At 38.8% G+C, this 17,647-nt stretch overlaps 3 protein-coding genes and 1 long non-coding RNA gene across 4 annotated transcripts; 2 read left to right on the top strand and 2 right to left on the bottom strand.

Annotated features, from left to right (window-relative positions):
• The first annotated feature begins 245 nt into the window (after positions 1–245).
• Positions 246–2,799, top strand: yellow-g (L-dopachrome tautomerase yellow-g). Its single transcript, XM_011312463.1, has 3 exons — positions 246–898; positions 1,261–1,675; positions 2,253–2,799. The coding sequence occupies exons 1-3, from the start codon at positions 371–373 to the stop codon at positions 2,474–2,476; spliced, it is 1,167 nt and encodes a 388-aa protein (XP_011310765.1). The 5' UTR covers positions 246–370; the 3' UTR covers positions 2,477–2,799.
• LOC105271116 (uncharacterized) lies at positions 2,571–5,334 on the bottom strand. The gene is made up of 4 exons (XM_011312464.1): positions 5,143–5,334; positions 4,511–4,920; positions 4,102–4,430; positions 2,571–3,906 (listed from the first exon to the last, which is right to left on the bottom strand). The coding sequence occupies exons 1-4, from the start codon at positions 5,286–5,288 to the stop codon at positions 3,709–3,711; spliced, it is 1,083 nt and encodes a 360-aa protein (XP_011310766.1). The 5' UTR covers positions 5,289–5,334; the 3' UTR covers positions 2,571–3,708.
• Positions 5,335–6,243: 909 nt separating this feature from the next.
• On the top strand, positions 6,244–15,803 carry LOC105271113 (Ubiquitin specific protease 15/31). The gene is made up of 4 exons (XM_011312462.1): positions 6,244–7,533; positions 12,772–13,145; positions 13,572–14,994; positions 15,307–15,803. Exons 1-4 carry the CDS (start codon positions 6,688–6,690, stop codon positions 15,427–15,429), a joined length of 2,766 nt encoding a protein of 921 aa, XP_011310764.1. The 5' UTR covers positions 6,244–6,687; the 3' UTR covers positions 15,430–15,803.
• LOC105271114 (uncharacterized) lies at positions 15,671–17,573 on the bottom strand. The gene is made up of 2 exons (XR_892619.1): positions 17,486–17,573; positions 15,671–17,363 (listed from the first exon to the last, which is right to left on the bottom strand). It is a non-coding gene; the product is annotated as an uncharacterized lncRNA (long non-coding RNA).
• Between the last annotated feature and the right edge of the window lie 74 nt (positions 17,574–17,647).

Genomic DNA, 17,647 nt, shown 5'->3' with positions numbered 1-17,647 from the left:
TATATATACTTCATCCTCATTCTGTTTTTAATTTTGTAATTCACGGAACCAGAAGGATATCGTCTTCCGCAGGAATAAAGAGGAAACATCGCAATTGTTTCCGCATTTTCGTAAGACGGAAGCAGGGAGATGTTTTTAGAGAGACTCCATTGCAAAATGACGGAAGATGTTTCAAAGTTTACAAACAAATTTAGTCAACAACTCGAGCATGCGATTATATATAGCAGTTCTCATTTGAGAATGCAATTCACTGTTTGTCTCGAATCGGTAATTGAAATTCACTGTCGTTAATTGAATTGTGGATCACAAATCGGTGATCCCCTCGGCGATTTGAAATCGATAGTGCAGTGAGGTGCGTTGGAATATCTCCATGTGGAGTTTGTTATTGGGAATAATAAATAATAGGATGAGGGGAGCTCTTGGTGTGACTTTCTGCCTCCTGTCCCTTGTCTCCGCAGTTCTCGGTGGTTGCAGAAAGGAACCCCTTTCAGAATTTCAATTTCACCTCTCTGGGACTAAACTGGAGTGGCCATGCTCCAGCACCAAGAGCATCTACTCCAGCACTGGACGATACATTGCCAGAAATGTCATTGTCACCAGGATGCAGATCTATAAGGATGAGGCTATCGTAGCAATGCCAAGACTTAAACCTGGTACTCCATTTACTCTTGGTGTTGTTCCTCTGCGCAAGAAGGCTGGTGGTAGTTCCGTATCACCTTTCCCATGTTGGTCCATCCAGGAAGAGGGTAACTGCGCTGCTCTTCAGAGTGTTGTTGACATTTTCCTCGATGCCCAAGATATCCTCTGGGCCCTTGACACCGGAATCGTCAACACCCTCACACAACCCGTCAGGAGGTGTCAACCCAAAGTTGTTGCTTTCAGTGTTAAAACCGGAAAGGTAATTCCAGGACCAAAGTCGTAAACTCAAATTTTGCATCTTATTTTCGGCAAAATTCGCGCCTCTTTCTTTCTGGCAAATAATCGATGGGACTAACTGGAAAAAAAAGTAACGTTTTTCCATTTTGACGTTTTATCGTCATTTTCATGGATTTATCTACAATTTCGTATTTTTTTTAAATATTCCAACAACAAATGGACATTTAGAGGAAAATGTATTTATGCCGATGATATTGGACTGACGCGATCATTGATCTCATCAATTATTAATTATTAAATACGTTTGAATCGACTTGAATTTTTCGGTTGATTTTTCCAGTTTAGAATTAATCGGATGAAATGAATTTGTTTTGATGAATCCAGGTCGTCAAAATAGTGGAGCTCTCTGAACTGGTGGATGAATCCTCTCGCCTCCAGCAGATCATCGTGGACTATGCCCCTGACGGCAGAGTATTCCTGTACATTTCGGACGCATCCAATCGCAGCATCATCGTCTACGAGGCAATCTCTGATACTGGCCTCACAGTGACTCTACCGAAGGCTGTCAGCCTGGGGTCCAACCACCGGGATGTCCTCTACATGGCTCTTGCTAGAAAGTACGATGGCACTACAGTCCTTTACTTCACGTACCTCGGCTCCAGCCGAGTCTTCAGCATCAAGGCTGATTACTTGAGGAAAGGCAATACCGATGGGTACATCGTCGATGTTGGTCCCAAAATCGGTAAAATCGTATTCCTGGGCACCGACAACGGCTCCAACATCTTCTTCCGGAGGAAAGGTTCGTACATTTTTATTTTCTCATCTATTCAATTCGGTAGGGATTTATTATTTAAAAATGAGACAAACCGTCATAACAGAATTGTTATGCAAAGTATACACATAAATATTTATATATATGTATATAAATAAAAGAATGGCCTGAAATTTTTTAAATATTAAGAAAATAATTATCCCAGTCAGTCGTAAAATATTCTTTTTGTTGATATTTTGAGCGAATGAGAATTTAGAGGAATTGTTAATTTATGGAAGATATCAAAATTAAAAAATGTCAGGGGAGTAAAAGGAAAGGAAAGGAAAACTTTAAGAGTGATTCGTTAATGGGTCAATCCCAAATCGATCAACAATCACCTGCAAGTTGACCAAAAAGAAAACATATAAATATATATACATACATATATAATTAAAAACATGTATATGTACGTGATTAAATGCAGCACAGTGCAGTATGAAAATAACCCGGTTACACAAAACGTTACAATAATTTTTTTGATAATAAAAGAAATGTGTCTGTTTTTCACTTCTTCGTGGTGTATGAATGACGGAGTAAATAATCAGTCTGTTGTTTGAACTTTCAGGAGACTCAGACATATACATGTGGAACACCGACACCAGCATGAAACTGGAGAACTTCATTCTCGTGCAGAAGGGCAACGATTGTCGACTTTCGACCCACGTCGTGCCAGGGTACAAAAAACTCATGTGGACTCTCGACAGCAACATCCAGGATTACATCCAGAATACTGTGCCTTGCAGTGGTGCCTCTATAAACATCCACCCGATCGTCAACCAAGACGATTAAACAATTACTTTGAATCCCTAAAAAAAGCCCAACGATTTCTCTCGAACTGACGGAAGCTATTCATCAGAGTTGATCTCAGGTTTTTATTCGATCATTTTATCGAGTGATACGAAGATTACGAGGAGTATTTGTTTCAATGATTTCCATGATTGAACTTCCGTTGCTCTAGTCACGAGGGATAATTGTTGTTTGATAATTAATGAGAGCAGAAGGCTCGCTAATGGACAAAGCCAACCAGTGTAATTAGATCGCTTCAAGCTAATTGACGTTTTTAGCCGCGTGTTGGCCAGAAGAATCAATAAAATTATCGACTCAATCGTGAATCTGTTAATGTCCCGTACGTTGTCGGGATTTAATTGCTTTTACCAGACAAGACGTGATTTTTTAGGGTAATGTATGATTTAGTGCTCTGGAGAATTGACCAATAAAACACACCCCTTGACCTAGATAAGGTAGGTGTAATAACAGTAATTTACACACAGACACTAATTATTCAACAGAGATCGATGATTGATTACGATTTTAATGAGAAAATTATCAATCGAACTGATCAATTATAAATTCAATCGAAGGACGATGAAATTGCAAATTCAATCGCGTTATTATAAAATTTCCTGTTAAAATTTCTAGACTTGACGCTACAAAGGATTTGGACAGATTCTAGAAGAAAGAGCAGCTGCTATGACGAAAAGTTGTAAAGGATTTCGTACGAGAGTAATTTATAGAAATTTCAATACAAAAAACTAAGAAAGAATTAGAATTAGTTATGAATTTGCCACAAGTTCTCGTTAAACTTTTTCTCAGAAATAATTGCATTATGTACTGGATACATTCGAATTCCGCATAAAATAGTCGTAGGAAATTCTGTATCTCATTTATTTTCCATGCAATTTAATTGACAAATTCAGTATCAAAATGATAAAGTGAGATAAATTACAATTTTACAGTTTTATTGAAGATCAATTAATGTAAAAAACTACTGATATTAAAAGAACATATCAAAAGATCTTTTGTGTCGGAAATTCAATTCCCTCCAATTGATAGTTTTCAAAATAAATAGATAATTACGAAAATTTTTAAATTCAATTCAGTTCTTCTCCCCCGTAATTGACTGAGGGATTCCTTCGGGGTTAATGAGGAAAAGATACAATTAATTGAATCTACCAAAAAATTTGTTTATTCTAATAAATAGGGGATAACACACCGCTTTTTATCACTAGAAGGCCAAAGAGTTAAGGAGGAAATAAAACAAACTTGGAAACTCTAACGAGCCGATCAGTTAATTCCACGTAATCTCGAGAATTCTGGTTTACTGCCAAGTAAGGATGTCGCGCGTTGACCAGTCCCCAGATATTTTTCTGCACGTCCATTCTATAATCAGTTAAGCTGAGTACCTGCTCACTCTGCAGCAGTATAGCGTGATTAGCTGCCTGTAAATTGAGTCAAGAGAATGAGGGTAAAAAAGTGTGCGAGCCAACACCTGTTAATTAACTTAATGATATGCCTCGACAGGGGGGAAAAAAAAATCATTGAATCCGGTGTTGTACAATTCGGATGCAGCTAACACTGGGATCGATTCCTCCAGTCGATAAATGCACGTTGGGAAAGTAGCCCACGACTCTTACTTTCAAATCGTGCTTTGTATCCCATCGAACACTCGCGTACTCTGTAACCAGGAAATAGTGAAGGCCACCCTTTGAATCGCAAATCAGGCCCGAGGAAACTCCCATTTTTATTCCATGATAAGTTACATTCGTTCTCTGGGATGAACTGATCGCTGGAGGCTCCTCGTTTCTCAGGGTCTCCAGGTTAATGCTGAAGAGATCCAGCGAATTGCCACCGGTCATGAAGAGCTGATTCCTCCGGCAAATCGCGAGGTCTGTGGCGATGATGTTTCGGACATCCGGGGGACGATGGAGGTTCAGCTTCCACCAGGTTCGATGCCCGCTGTGCCCTGAACATCAATGTACTCAAAACAGAAATAAATTGAGAGAAAATCACGGGATGATTACGTCATAATATAATCTTTTTTACCTATCGTGTACACAAGGAGGGAATCGTCTCCAGCGTCTCCAAGATATGCCCGGTATCCCCGGGGTCCCACGACGGGATCGACAATCAAATTTCTCAATCGTTTTTGCGAAATTCCCGGTAAGTCATCCCGACTGATTTCCTCGTTTTTCCGGAGATCGAAGATAATGACCTTAGCTGGACAATGAGAATTCTCTGGTGCATCCAACACCCAGAGACGGCCTCGGTTGTCGGTATCTAGTCCGATGATCGAAATCAAATTTTTGCAGAGGTCGTTAGGCTCTTGAATTTCAACGCTTGGGTATGCCGAGACGTTTGAGGTCTGTGGGAGTAGAAACGATAGTTCTGGTGTTTGATCTGGATACCAAGGGGCTTCCAGCAATGTTGCATGAGAGTCTGAATTATTACCCCATCTAATGAATAAATGAAGATAAAAAATGGATAATTAGAGTTCAGTGCTTTCTTCATTTGGACTTTTATGGGTTTGGCGAGTATTTTAGGATAATTTAAAATATACTGACGGAAATATTTTCGGGAAACACCAGATTTCCTCTATGTTATGAACGTAAACTATTCTAGCTACCTTAATTATGATTACACATTAACGCATTCTAATCAGCTCTACGTCAATTCACCTCGGAACCGCGAAGAACACACGATTCCTCCAAATCGCGAACCTCCAGATGGGGATACCCCCAGTGACATTGAACTTGGCAAAATCCCATGCCAATGATAAGCAGAAATCCGGTGCGATAAGAATGAAAACAACTCCAACCCACATGATTCGGTGAACCACTGACAAGCAACTGCTATCTGTTGCTGTCCAATTCTCCACTCCATCCTCAAAATATTAAAATTCAAAAAATTCAACTGCCATCATCGAAATTCCAGAAGAATTCCAAAACATCGCATGTCAGCATTTTTTTTTAGTGCTGACGGGTTCTACCCGTTCCGCGAATTCCTCGGAAAAATCACTTCATCCCCAGAAAATTTTGGAAATTTTTGGAAAAAAACTATCTCACAACCATTGCCTTATATTAGTTACGAATTTAATAAAAAATTAATAAATTTTAGTGAAAAGTTATAAGAATTGGTGTATCAGGATGAAACTTTGTGAAAGAGTACATTATGTTATAACGAACAAACGCTATATTTTCATATCCCAATCCGATCGATAGTTTTCAATAAATATCAGAAAAATAGAAAAAATAACAAAATACCGGCAGAACATCCTTAAAAGTGTTCCATTCTCAATTGTTAACAAGTTTCAGTGTTTAACCAAAGATAAATAGAACAATTAAATATTTATCGGCTACTTGAAAATAAATGTGACAAAAATAGAAAAAACGTAAATAATATGTTTAAAAATCATGTATAACGGGTTTAAATAATTGAAAAAAAAAACGATTTCTTCCTAATAAATAACAATAAATAATAAACAATAAATAAATATTAATATTAATAAATAAAAATGAATATCAGTAGGCATCCATCAATCTAGAAAAAACCATTGATGTTATTGAAAAAGAAAATTCAAAACACCTTTTTTACCCAAAATTAAATAATTGCATATCATTGAATGGGATGAATGAGGACTTATCGTGTGGCGATGAAAGAGCGCTCTGCGCGTGAAATTTGAATTTGGCGGGTTCCACCGTGAGATGTCGCGAGGGCGCGGGAAAAACAGTTGCCCGCGCGACGTGTAATGTATGGCGTTGCCGTCTACCAGTGAAAAGCTCCGTCAAGAAGCCGCAATAATGAAGTCAGCCAAGTGCCGTATGTTACGGTAGTTACCCTGCGCATACCTCTCCCCGACAAACCCATCCCCAATTGTCCGTGGTACTCGGTAATTATCCGACAGTGTACGATTTGGCGTCAGTGTATCCTCCCTGGCACACGATTAAAATCCCAGAGTGGGCAAATGGCCGCCATCGAGTGGTGTTTGCCTCCAAGTTTTTCCGATTTAACGGTTCCCCAGGTCAAACCGACGATGTCCTAATCCCATATTCCCCCGGAGGGATTATCCACCGATTACCAAAGCCCTCCCAACTCCCCCAAATGATCGTGAAGTGACAAGAATCAAGACAAAGTGAAGTGTTGAGGACGGGTGAGCCTTTTCTCTTGAATAAGTAAGAAAAAAATTAAAATATAAAAAAAAAAATTAGCAAGGGACCCGGGCGATGAACAGTGATAAAATCGGCCCGGTTATGAAATCAGTGTCGGAGGGTGAACTCGGTGAAATCGCCTCGCGTGATTCAACAATCCTGGGCGTGGATGAGGTTAAAGATCTCCGAAATCCCAATTCTCGACTCAAAAGAACGTTCACATTGCCGAAAAATCCCTTTCAAAGTGCAACGAGAATGTCCAGAAGACGTAGTAAACACACTAGGGAGAACAATAACAACAGTCGTGACAGCATTAGAATGAGTGACAATGGTATATCGAACAGCAATAATTACCAGGATAAGCCTGGCAAGAGGGTCTTCAGGAAGCCCTCGTGGAGGAAATTTCTCAATAAAATGGTACAGCATATGTCGAGTGTACAGAGTCATAAAGTGGCTAGGCGTGATGACATTGCATCTAGTGCCAATGACATGAGAGTTCCACCCCCAAGGCCTGCCCACATACCCCCTGACAGGGTACCTGGGGTTATTGGTCTCAGAAATCATGGCAATACTTGTTTTATGAATGCTGTCCTCCAGTGTCTCTCGCACACTGACATACTTGCTGAGTACTTTGTCCTCGATCAGTACAAGGTTGATCTGTCCAGGAGGAATAAACTCAATTCCAAGAAGTATGGAACGAAGGGGGAAATCACTGAACAACTCGCTCTCCTGCTTAAGGCTATTTGGAGCTGTCAGTATGATCCTGAGATGAGCACTGCTTTCAAGAGCGTTGTCGATAAATATGGCAGCCAGTACAGGGGCAATCTTCAGCACGATGCACAGGAGTTCCTCTTGTGGCTCTTGGATAAGGTCCATGAAGACCTTAATCAGGCCACCAAGAAGAAGTATAAGATTATTAAGGTAATCATTCAACAATTTTCTCAAGTGTGGCGTTCATTTTTCCCCTGGAGGCTTATTTAATTGTCATCTCTTTTGGATTCTGAAATAATATCCTTCACCTCTCGTGTTACATTGCATAATGCAGCAGGAGATTAAGAGCTGAACATGTTGTCAATACTCAAGAACAACGGAATTCGTTACAATTTTTTTTCTTCCATTTTGTTATGGAGTTTTAGAGGTTTAATACGAGTGCTTATTTCAACGAGTCGTATCATTTAATCAGGAAATATTTGAGATTGAGTTCGTTTACAAAAATACTGGGGGAATGGAATTATTTCATTAGCTCATCGAGTTGAAGTTACGATTGTCATCGATAATGCCTGACTGTCAGTTTTTTTCCATCAAGGTCGGCATTAGAGGAGAAACTCATAGGAAGTTTATAAAAATCTAAAACTATGCTGACATTATTATCTATGAATAATTACTTCATTTCCTGTACATAATAAATTATATCACCCGAAATTTCCTGAAATCCTAATCTGCATTGTATCCATTGTATAAAACAAAACGAATCAATAAAAATTAGCTCCTTTTTGAAATAGTTTTCAAGGTTCAAAATGGAGCATGATTCATTCAAATCGTACCATCTATCCGTGATGTATTGAATTCCTATCATTCTAAAACGATGGAAGATATGATTATAATGACAGAGTTATTTCAAGAATTTATCGAGTTGAAGTTACGATTGTCATCAACTGGGCACGACTACAGCACGTTATAAATTGAGTGCAGACATTTCTGACAGTTGGTTTAAATATTTATTCGCCTTAATCATCTGATTAAGACGTATAGGATTATGGATGTAATTCGATATGTTTCGTGAACGTAATGAGTGATACTGTTGATGACAATAACTCGAGGCCTGATTGAGGCACATGTTGGGTGGGAGACTGTTATTTATGAGGTCGAGATGAGGAATGTGGGGAGATAAATGAGTGCGAGAAATTCCAATTTTTCCATATTTCTTTTTGAGGTCGTGTGTTGTTTTATTTGTGCATAACGGAGCACTACGGATGCCGTTAGGAGACGATTGAGGATGCTTTAGAGATTTTTAGATTAAAATGCTTGACTCTGCGTCTTATGATTGAGTTTCTAGGGAATCAGAGCTGATTGAAAGTACTGGGTGATTAGGAGGGAAATGATGCAATGACTTGAGGGGGAGGGCTTCTGAGTGGGCGAGTGAATCATCGTCACATTGAACTTTCAGGGAAAACAATAGTTTTATTTAACTGGTGCCTTTTATAGCCTTGACAGTTCCCCTGAGTCATAATGTGTGTAATATTAGAATGATATTTGATTCCGTGGCAGGCTTCGACGGATTATTTATAAGGATCTGAATATTTTGATCTAGGGGCTAGAGATTAATGGATTTTTCCGCAATTTAAAAAACCACATCAATTTTCCCGGCATTGTGCAATTATCTTACGATATTAGTGAGACCTTTTCTGTGTTTCACATTACTCGATGAAAAACTAATCTAAAGTAATGTTTAATAATCTAAATAGACCAAGGCAGTTAAACTTTGGCATTTTTTATAATCAGAACCTGGGAGGCAGATATTCGAGCGGATTATTTTTGCAGTTGTCGCAGTCTTTAGAGAAAAAAGTTGTTGCAGAAATTTCGCTACCACTCGTGGATCTAGAGGCATTAATCAAGAACTCACTCGACTACTCCACGACTTTTTTCAAAGGAAAGTTTAAAAATACACTTCTTCCATTCTCCTCGTTTGATAATCCAGAATAAATTCCATTATTTTTGTTTCTCGAGCTTATCGATTGTTGTTCTCTGTAAATACGTAAGATTAGGGCGTTTGCTCCGTTATTCAAACCGATTCCTGCAGATCTCAGCTCTCAATGCTCGAGTGAATTTACACACCAGAGCACGGACTAGACCTTGAAATACGCGACGTGCTCAGTAACCAATCAACAAGTTCCTCGTGTTGGTTCGACCATATCCTCACACTGCCATTCGCTCTTTAAACATCAAATGTTTTTCCTGCTCTTTTTACTCTGAACTTGAGTATATTTTACACTCCCGTCAAACCTCCCGAGGGGAGTTCATTAAAAAAAAAACAGGCTGCACGTACTTATAAGCGCACTCATGCCACAATGAAGGCGCGTGGGACGAATTGGTGAATCACAGGCAGACCTTAAAAATACTTATCACAAAAGCTGTGGATAAAATAATATTTTTTATTAAAACAAGCCCTAAAAATTGGCCGTGGAATAACGAAATCGAGAAAGACAATTTATTGTATCACATCTATCACGTGTCGATTTAATTATATGACGTCTATACGTATTAGATTATTGATGAAAAAATTTTTATAGAAAAATGATGATTACGTCTCCAATCTGAATATTTTCATTTGCTAGTCACTATTTTATATTGAAAAAAAGTAAAAAATGACAAATTGATAAGGAGTAATCATCAACTCCAACACACGAGCAGCGAATGAAATTTGATAAATCTTATGAGATGATTTATTGTGCATGATGATAATTATTCTAACCGCAGTAGATCGTTGTAATTAAACTTGACTTGAATTTACTTACTTATTAATTTTATTATCATTAATTTATGAGTAGAAAAATCAGTGACGGCGTTATCGTTTTCATGTTATATGAAAATTATAGTCTGTTTATTAGACATTAATTGCCTCCAAGTTCTACTTAATACCACAAGCAATAAATAAGGAATTATTGGCACAGGAGCTATTGAAATCCGATGTCACATGGGGTATATCTATATCCGCAGTATCTGGCGGAGACACGAGACGATGTCCTTCACGGTGGATTACTCACCTCAGTCTTGCAATTACTCCGAAAATCGTTACTCTTTCCTTGTTTGAATAGTTGAAAATTGTACGTCAAATATTCGAGAGCCCTGGATGCCTAATGACCGTAAACTTTTTTTTTTTCCATGAAATTGTTGTTCAGTGAGGCATAATTTCAGGCGAACATTTTCATGTGCCTCTTCCTGGTAACAATGGAATTTATTTTCTCTTTTCAGCCAAGTGTGGGCTCTTTTTCACGTTCACTTTCTCCGTCCACGTCGCGTGCATACAGTGAAAATTTTGTTGGAGCTGAACTGAGTATTAATTACTGTTTGCCTCGGCTCTTTCGTGGGCATTCTCGAGTGTGCAGACCATGTTATTTTTTTTAAGTTATTCAATGTCAATGAGGTTTTGTTTTATTTGCTTTTTCCATTTAGTCAGGAAAGGTAAACTGAACAGGATTGATTTCATTTGAGTGATGCCTCAATTAATGTGTAAATCTTCCTGGAAAACAATTTTTTTATTTTATCTTTCATATTTACAAATGGGTTTCGAAGGGGAAATTGAGTATACTCTCACTTTATGCTTTTATAAATTACCGATTTTCCGTTATTTAAGGAGTTACTGCCGATGTCTTCTCATTATAAAATTGATGTGAAAAAATATACCGTTTTGAAGTTTTATTATTATTCATTATTCATGCCCCACGAAGTTTCATCATCGTGGAAGAATTTTCCGGTTCTCGGAGTTATTTCCCCAACAAAAATCTTCTGGACAAAATCCCTCATCAATTAATCGTTAACATCTTTAATTATTTGATTGAAAACAAAAATTCATTAATTGAAAATTTTTTCTAAAAAGGATTTTAGATTTTGAAAATAGTTCCTGAAGGTTTACAACAAGTAAACAGAATATCATTGCAAAATGATGGGTGAAGAAAAAGAAGTCTAATTAAAGCTTGACAATTTTGAAATTTCTTGGATGTACGAAGCCATGAAATTGACATCCGAAAGATCCAAGGGCACCACGAGCTCACGTGTTTCAACTGAGTCACCTCTCCCCCTGTAATTGTGATCCCATTACATGAAACCTTAGCCAGGCCCTGGGCGAGTTAAAACTTGCAATTATCATCAGTCGCCCCAAATAATCCCGTAGCCCAGCTAAATATTTTGTCACCATAGTGACAATTGATGCTCGTGCTCACTCCTCAAACATCATTGCAAAATTGCATGTTAAACACCGCAAAACTCTGCAACACTCACAAATTAATTCGCTCCACTTCCCGAAATAATCATCACCTGCACGTTTTTTCCTCATTCTCGGCATTGCGTAATGAATAATTATTCCTTTCCCCTCTATTATCACGATCTGTATTATTCAATCAATTGTGACTGGGCCTTGAGGTAAGATTCAAGGCTGGAATTGTGATACGTAGTTTCACAACAACGTAAAAAAATATGTATACAACATGTCGATTTTTAATATTAAAAATTCATGAAAATCCGTAAAATACTTGAAAATTGAGGCGACGATTGCCTTGAATTTCGAAGATATTCAAAGTTCTTACCAATGCGATGTTTAATTCAGTAGCAGAGGTAATAAAATAGTTTTATTTTTACGTCTGTTCTTCAGTTGTTGCTACTAATCTCGAAATCCATCAGGATATCGATAATTCCCTCTACAAAAAAATCGACAATGAAAGCATTTCACTTCCTCACAGCTTTCCTAAAACGTCACCATAAATCTGCAATTGAGTAACGATTCCATATTTAATCACTCAATATGACGAAACCCGAGTGAAAATAACACTAATTGCATACAACAATGGAAAGATTGAATGATTAGAGAAATTCGGATTTTAACTGTCATCGCTGCGTTGCAATTTCCATCAATTACCGTTGATTTACCTCATTGAATTTCCACGGTAAATTTCGGAATTCTCCTCACCGTGGAAAACCTTCTAATGCAATAAATCTCAATCCTCTTAAACACCCAAAAACTCCACTTAACTTCCAATTAAATCTCAATAACCCTCGAGGAGCGACCAGTCCATTTCTCATTCTGTCACCCCGTACATTCAAATCGACCTCGTGCAACCACAAAAAACATCTGCATGTATTTACCCAGACGATGAAAAAAAAAGGTAAACGATACAGTCAGAAATGTGGGTCTCGTCCTTGAGGAGACAACGACCGACCAGCAAATAGACTGTCTGCGATAGGCTCATGTGCAGAGTGACAGCAGTCGCGTTAAAGTAAAAATAGCTATTGTAAACTATCATTGATATTTTTATCGAGCAATACAACGAGGAAGTGAGTAGATAGTACGGGGGAAAAAGCCACTGTAATGTCATCATTCACATCATTCCACGAATGTTTGTATCTATATGACGTAGTGAAAATACCAATTGTTGTCAATTGTAGAACTCCTTTGGACGACCCGACGACATCGTGGCAGCTGAAACACTGGCTAATCATGTGAGATGCAATCACTCATTCGTCCACGAGGTTTTCCAGGCCCAATTCAGATCGAGTTTGACCTGCCCCAGGTGTCATCGACAATCAAATACGTTCGATCCGTTTCTCTGTGTTTCGGTTCCAGTGCCACAACAGCAGAGGCAAATGAATCTTTTTGTTAATGTTTTGTACACGTCACAGCAGCCTCGACAAGTCAGGATTGGGGTCACTGTGAATCAAGCTGCGAATATTAAGGAACTTCGGGAGATACTTGCCAGTGATACTGGTATTGAGGAGAGTCACATGCTTTTGACTGAAGTACATGATGAAGGTTTCCACAGGTAATAAACGAAAACGTGAAACTTTTTACTCATTTCAATGGCGGGATCTCACCTTGGCGACGGCTTAAGTAGGGCATTTTTTGGTTTTTTATTTGCAGAACGAGATCTGAAAGTTTCTATGATTTTTTTCAATTTATTCAGGGCAAAAGAGTCAAATGTGATTCAAATAGGACAGTGATATTCTCGTAAACTTTTCCAGTTCTAATCTTTTATATGAATCATTAATCAACGCAATACCTTTCAGACGCGAAAAGCGATAGGAAGTCGGCCTTTGAGGAAGATTTATACAATAATGGAATAATTTTCTTCAAATCAACAGATTTTTCCATATTTAGAATTTTCCGGAAAATTCATAATATGCCAAAAAAATTATTTAAGTACTTTGAATTCAATAGTGAAATCATAACCGATCCCCTTTTGTTCCAGAACGTTCTCGGATTGCCAGCCCCTCTCAGTGATAACCGAGAATGATCCCCTGTACTGTGTGGAGCTGCCCCAGCTGAAAGAGCCAACAGAACAAGCCTACATCCTCCTGGTATGGGTGAACGTTCTAGTGAAAGGAAATCTGCGCGAAAGATTCGGCAGTCCCTACACGATGCAAATATCTCGAGAGACATCCTACGAGGATCTGCAGAAGTTGCTCCTGAAGGAGATGCATACGACGCTCTCGGAGGACGTGTTAACGTCGAGCCAAGCCCCAGGCCTCTTCAACATCAGGGTGGCAGACCCTGCCGCAACGCCAATCCAGGACGAACACCCCTGCATCGATCCCTGTGTAGAACATCCCCTGTACACTGAACAGATAGAGCAAGCCCTGGCCCTGTGTGCAGACGACTCAGGTCCCCAGCACGTCAAGCTCATCCTCGAGTGGGACGATGCAACGAAATCCAACATAATCCAGGATGACTCTGACCAAATAGAGGAGCACGCAAGTGTGAAACAAATGAAAACGAACGCCGAGCTGGGGGGAACAGTAACCCTGGAGGAATGCTTTGACTTGTACACGAGGGAGGAGATACTGGGAGCTGAGGATGCCTGGCACTGTCCGTACTGCAACAGAAAGCAGGAGGTCGTGAAGAAATTAGGGCTGTGGTCGTTGCCAGATATATTGGTGATTCATCTCAAGAGATTTCGTCAGCAAACAGCTAAGCAGAGGTCAACGTCCAAGCTGACGATGCTCGTAGACTTTCCTCTGTACGGATTCGATATGACACCACATTTAGCACACGGTGGGGTCCAGCCAAATCACACGAATGTCACGACACTTGGGGCACTGGGCTGGTCACCCTGGAAAAAGCCACGAACACGTCATCATAACATTCCCAAGTATGATGAGAATGTCTACGATCTTTATGCCATCTGCAATCACCATGGGCAGGACCTACAGGGTGGACATTACACTGCCTTCTGCAGGAATCCATACGACACGCAGTGGTACTGCTTCGATGACACCAGAGTCGAGGCTGTCAATGACACCAATTTGATAACAAATGCTGCCTATATGCTTTTTTATCAGAGGAGAAGCAGCAATTCTGCTGGCAACTCATCAGCTGCATCCACTAGCTCCACGGGCTCTGGTATCGATCACTGGGTCTCCAGGATGCCGCCTTTCTATTTCAATAATAAAAATAGTTGTGGAGTTATTACGAATAACAAGCAGAGCAAATCTCAGGAGGTACTCTGCCAGGAGAAAATTGTTGAGGAGAAAAATCTTAATAATTTTAATCGTGGATGTCGTAATTATGCGACTCTGCAGCCCAATAAGAGGCACGTTGCTACGGAAACTGGGGAGGAGACTGGCGAAATTGATCATTATTCTGATGACGAAGCACCGTCTAGGAGAGAATGGGTGAGTTGGGAAATGGGGTTTAAATTAGGGTTTTCTTCGTTTTTTTTTATTTTATGGTCGTCAAGAAGAGAAGTTTTAGTGGGTTTTATACCCAAAGTAAAGATCTATGGAAATACCCGTTCCAAGGCGGGTTTTTCAAGGCGGGCTTTTGTCATGGGAAAATACCGCTGAATATTGGAAAAATAATAATCAATATATTTTTCTATCAATGATATGTGCATTTTTTGTCGTGATACGGATTCAATGCGCAAACAATATTTTTTATTTATTTGTTCGAAGGAATTTATGATGGGAATGTTATTCTGTTGTTAGGCCTCGCCAAAACCAGTGAGAAAGACGTCCTCCATAACGCTGACACCAAGTCAACCCCCAGCGATAATTCAGAATGCTCGTAGTGATCCAGACACAGCTGTAATTCACGAATCAACATTGTAACATACAATTTGAGCCAGATAGGGATCTGGCTATGGAGTAGAGTGCCTGGACTGGTTTTATTCACATACTAAGATCGTTGCAGTAGTCTGTTAGCCAAGAGAACTTTTGGATATGTAAAATAATTTCCAATAGGCAAACTAATTGCTCACCTACTTGTAACTGTCTTTTACTACCGTTTCGTAATTTTCGTGAGCAACGAGAGATCTCAGATAAACATTTCAAATTACCAATCCCACATTAATTTTTTTTTTCGTATAACTGAAGACTATTCTCTGAAAGTGCGTGTCGTACATTTTTTTAGATTCATATTACCGTGAGATCAATGAACTGAGGGTCTGAAGTTATGGCTTTTACGAATGCCTGAATCGAGGGTAGCACTGATAGAATATCTCTGAGATGATGTTCTCAGGATAGGATAGGATATTTGGCAGCACAAGCCTGTGACAATAATGCGAGTAAATTCTCTTTTAATTGGGAGAAACAAGGGATTAAAAAGAAGAAAGAGAAGGTTGCAGAGATGTGTTGCGTGATTTTATTCTCTTTTATACGGAGTAGAACTTTGTGTTTTTCGTTCAAGGACGTGATGTCAGCGATTTAGAGATATTTAGTACACGGACATGATCCTGATGTTTGTACTGTATTCGTATCATCCACTAGTGGCCTTATCTCGACACAATTGATACGCAAAATTTTTTAATGAAAAACTTTCTCTATGAGCCTTCATTATCAACAAAATATTTATTCATTTATCGATTATTCTGGCATCAATTGACAGGGGTTGCTTTTCTTTTTCCCTTCAGGATTATCATTCCAGGTAGAGACAATGATTTTTTCATAGTGAAAGTGAGAAGAGTTTTATATAACATTAAATGAAAAAAGTAATATACATATGTAAATAGGAATAATGAGTTGAAATACATATGTTAGTTATTATTTTGAAAAAATAAAATGAGAGATGTAAAATTTTTAAAGAACTAGTCACATGAATTTATGAACAGAGGTGGGAGAAACGCACCCGTATACGCATCCACGTTGAAGAGATATCACATGAAGAGTGTAGAGTGAATGGAGTGGAGAATAGGTGTGTCAATTTCGTTTATTATAATTTTTTTTTATTTAACGAGGAGCAGAAATTAATGACTTATGATTTCAAATGTGTTTGTGCATTATTCCCGTTCAACTGACTGAGGGATGACTATTATAATTATTATATTATTATTGTATGAAATATTATCAATCCATATTATCGAATAATCACTTTAATTTTTGTTGAAAATACATAGAGAAACTGGGATATAAATTGGAGTACGATTTATTTGAGGGGAGTGTTCCAGTGGATGAGCGTTTTGTAATACCTGGAGAAATTTTGCCGGATTTGATGATAATTTAGTCATTCAGAGATATAAAATTTTTTTCATGCGTTCAGAAACTGGGATGTGCAGCCTATCAATTTTTAAACCCTGCCTCAATACGTCTGATGGATTTTACTTCAAGTTTCAATTATATTTGCAGGAATTCTTGACTTGTACTTGATTTAATGCAATGAAGAAAATTCTGGAAAATTGCATAATGAAAATTCGAATGACGTTCGTTTGTATTTTGCATTCTCCGAGAGATTGAGAAAAGAATCAACTGATCTAAAACCTTTCCAATCTCCAAGAGAATTAATTTCCTCGTTCAAAAAAATTCTCCCATTGACAAACAACATCATCCCCAGGGGATTGAAATTCCCAAAATCCCTTTCAACTCGTCTAAACGCGGCTCTCCATCCAAAAATAAATATTGAATCAGGAACTAAAGAAAAGGTCTTAAGAATGATAAAACTGCGCAATCTCGTCAACTTCCGGTAACTTCCGCTCTTCCGCATGTCACATAGGGCTCATCCATATTCATCATCTCCACGTCCTTAAAAACTCAAGTCCAGGTACAATTTCCTCCATGAAATGTCAACCGCAAGTAACAGAACCGAAATAATGTACACAAAAAATTAATTAGGATCCACTGACAGCCCAAAAATAATAGCCCATCAATTCTAATACAATAACAAAATAATCACCTGGGGATGTAAAAGGAGGTAATCCCCCAGGAGTCAACGGGTCCATACTTTTCCTCCGATCTGCTCTCGGGATCGCTCGGAAGTGAGCGGCAATGAACAACTGAAAAAAAAAATGGCCGACAGCACTCCCATTGGCTGGAGTTAAATACCCGCGTTGATGTC

Source organism: Fopius arisanus, unplaced genomic scaffold, assembly GCF_000806365.1.
Source record: "Fopius arisanus strain USDA-PBARC FA_bdor unplaced genomic scaffold, ASM80636v1 scaffold00102, whole genome shotgun sequence".
NCBI lineage: Eukaryota > Metazoa > Arthropoda > Insecta > Hymenoptera > Braconidae > Fopius > Fopius arisanus.
Note: the sequence above shows the minus strand (reverse complement) of the source record. Positions and strands in the feature narration are given on the sequence as shown.

Coding starts and splice junctions, on each gene's coding strand:
- yellow-g (XM_011312463.1), top strand. CDS start 371: ATGTGGAGTTTGTTATTGGGAATAATAAATAATAGGATGAGGGGAGCT. Junction 899..1,260: donor TCAGTGTTAAAACCGGAAAG/GTAATTCCAGGA, acceptor TGATGAATCCAG/GTCGTCAAAATAGTGGAGCT. Junction 1,676..2,252: donor CATCTTCTTCCGGAGGAAAG/GTTCGTACATTT, acceptor TTGAACTTTCAG/GAGACTCAGACATATACATG.
- LOC105271116 (XM_011312464.1), bottom strand. CDS start 5,288: ATGTGGGTTGGAGTTGTTTTCATTCTTATCGCACCGGATTTCTGCTTA. Junction 4,921..5,142: donor GTGTTCTTCGCGGTTCCGAG/GTGAATTGACGT, acceptor TTTATTCATTAG/ATGGGGTAATAATTCAGACT. Junction 4,431..4,510: donor CCTCCTTGTGTACACGATAG/GTAAAAAAGATT, acceptor ATTGATGTTCAG/GGCACAGCGGGCATCGAACC.
- LOC105271113 (XM_011312462.1), top strand. CDS start 6,688: ATGAACAGTGATAAAATCGGCCCGGTTATGAAATCAGTGTCGGAGGGT. Junction 7,534..12,771: donor AGAAGTATAAGATTATTAAG/GTAATCATTCAA, acceptor TGTCAATTGTAG/AACTCCTTTGGACGACCCGA. Junction 13,146..13,571: donor CATGATGAAGGTTTCCACAG/GTAATAAACGAA, acceptor CTTTTGTTCCAG/AACGTTCTCGGATTGCCAGC.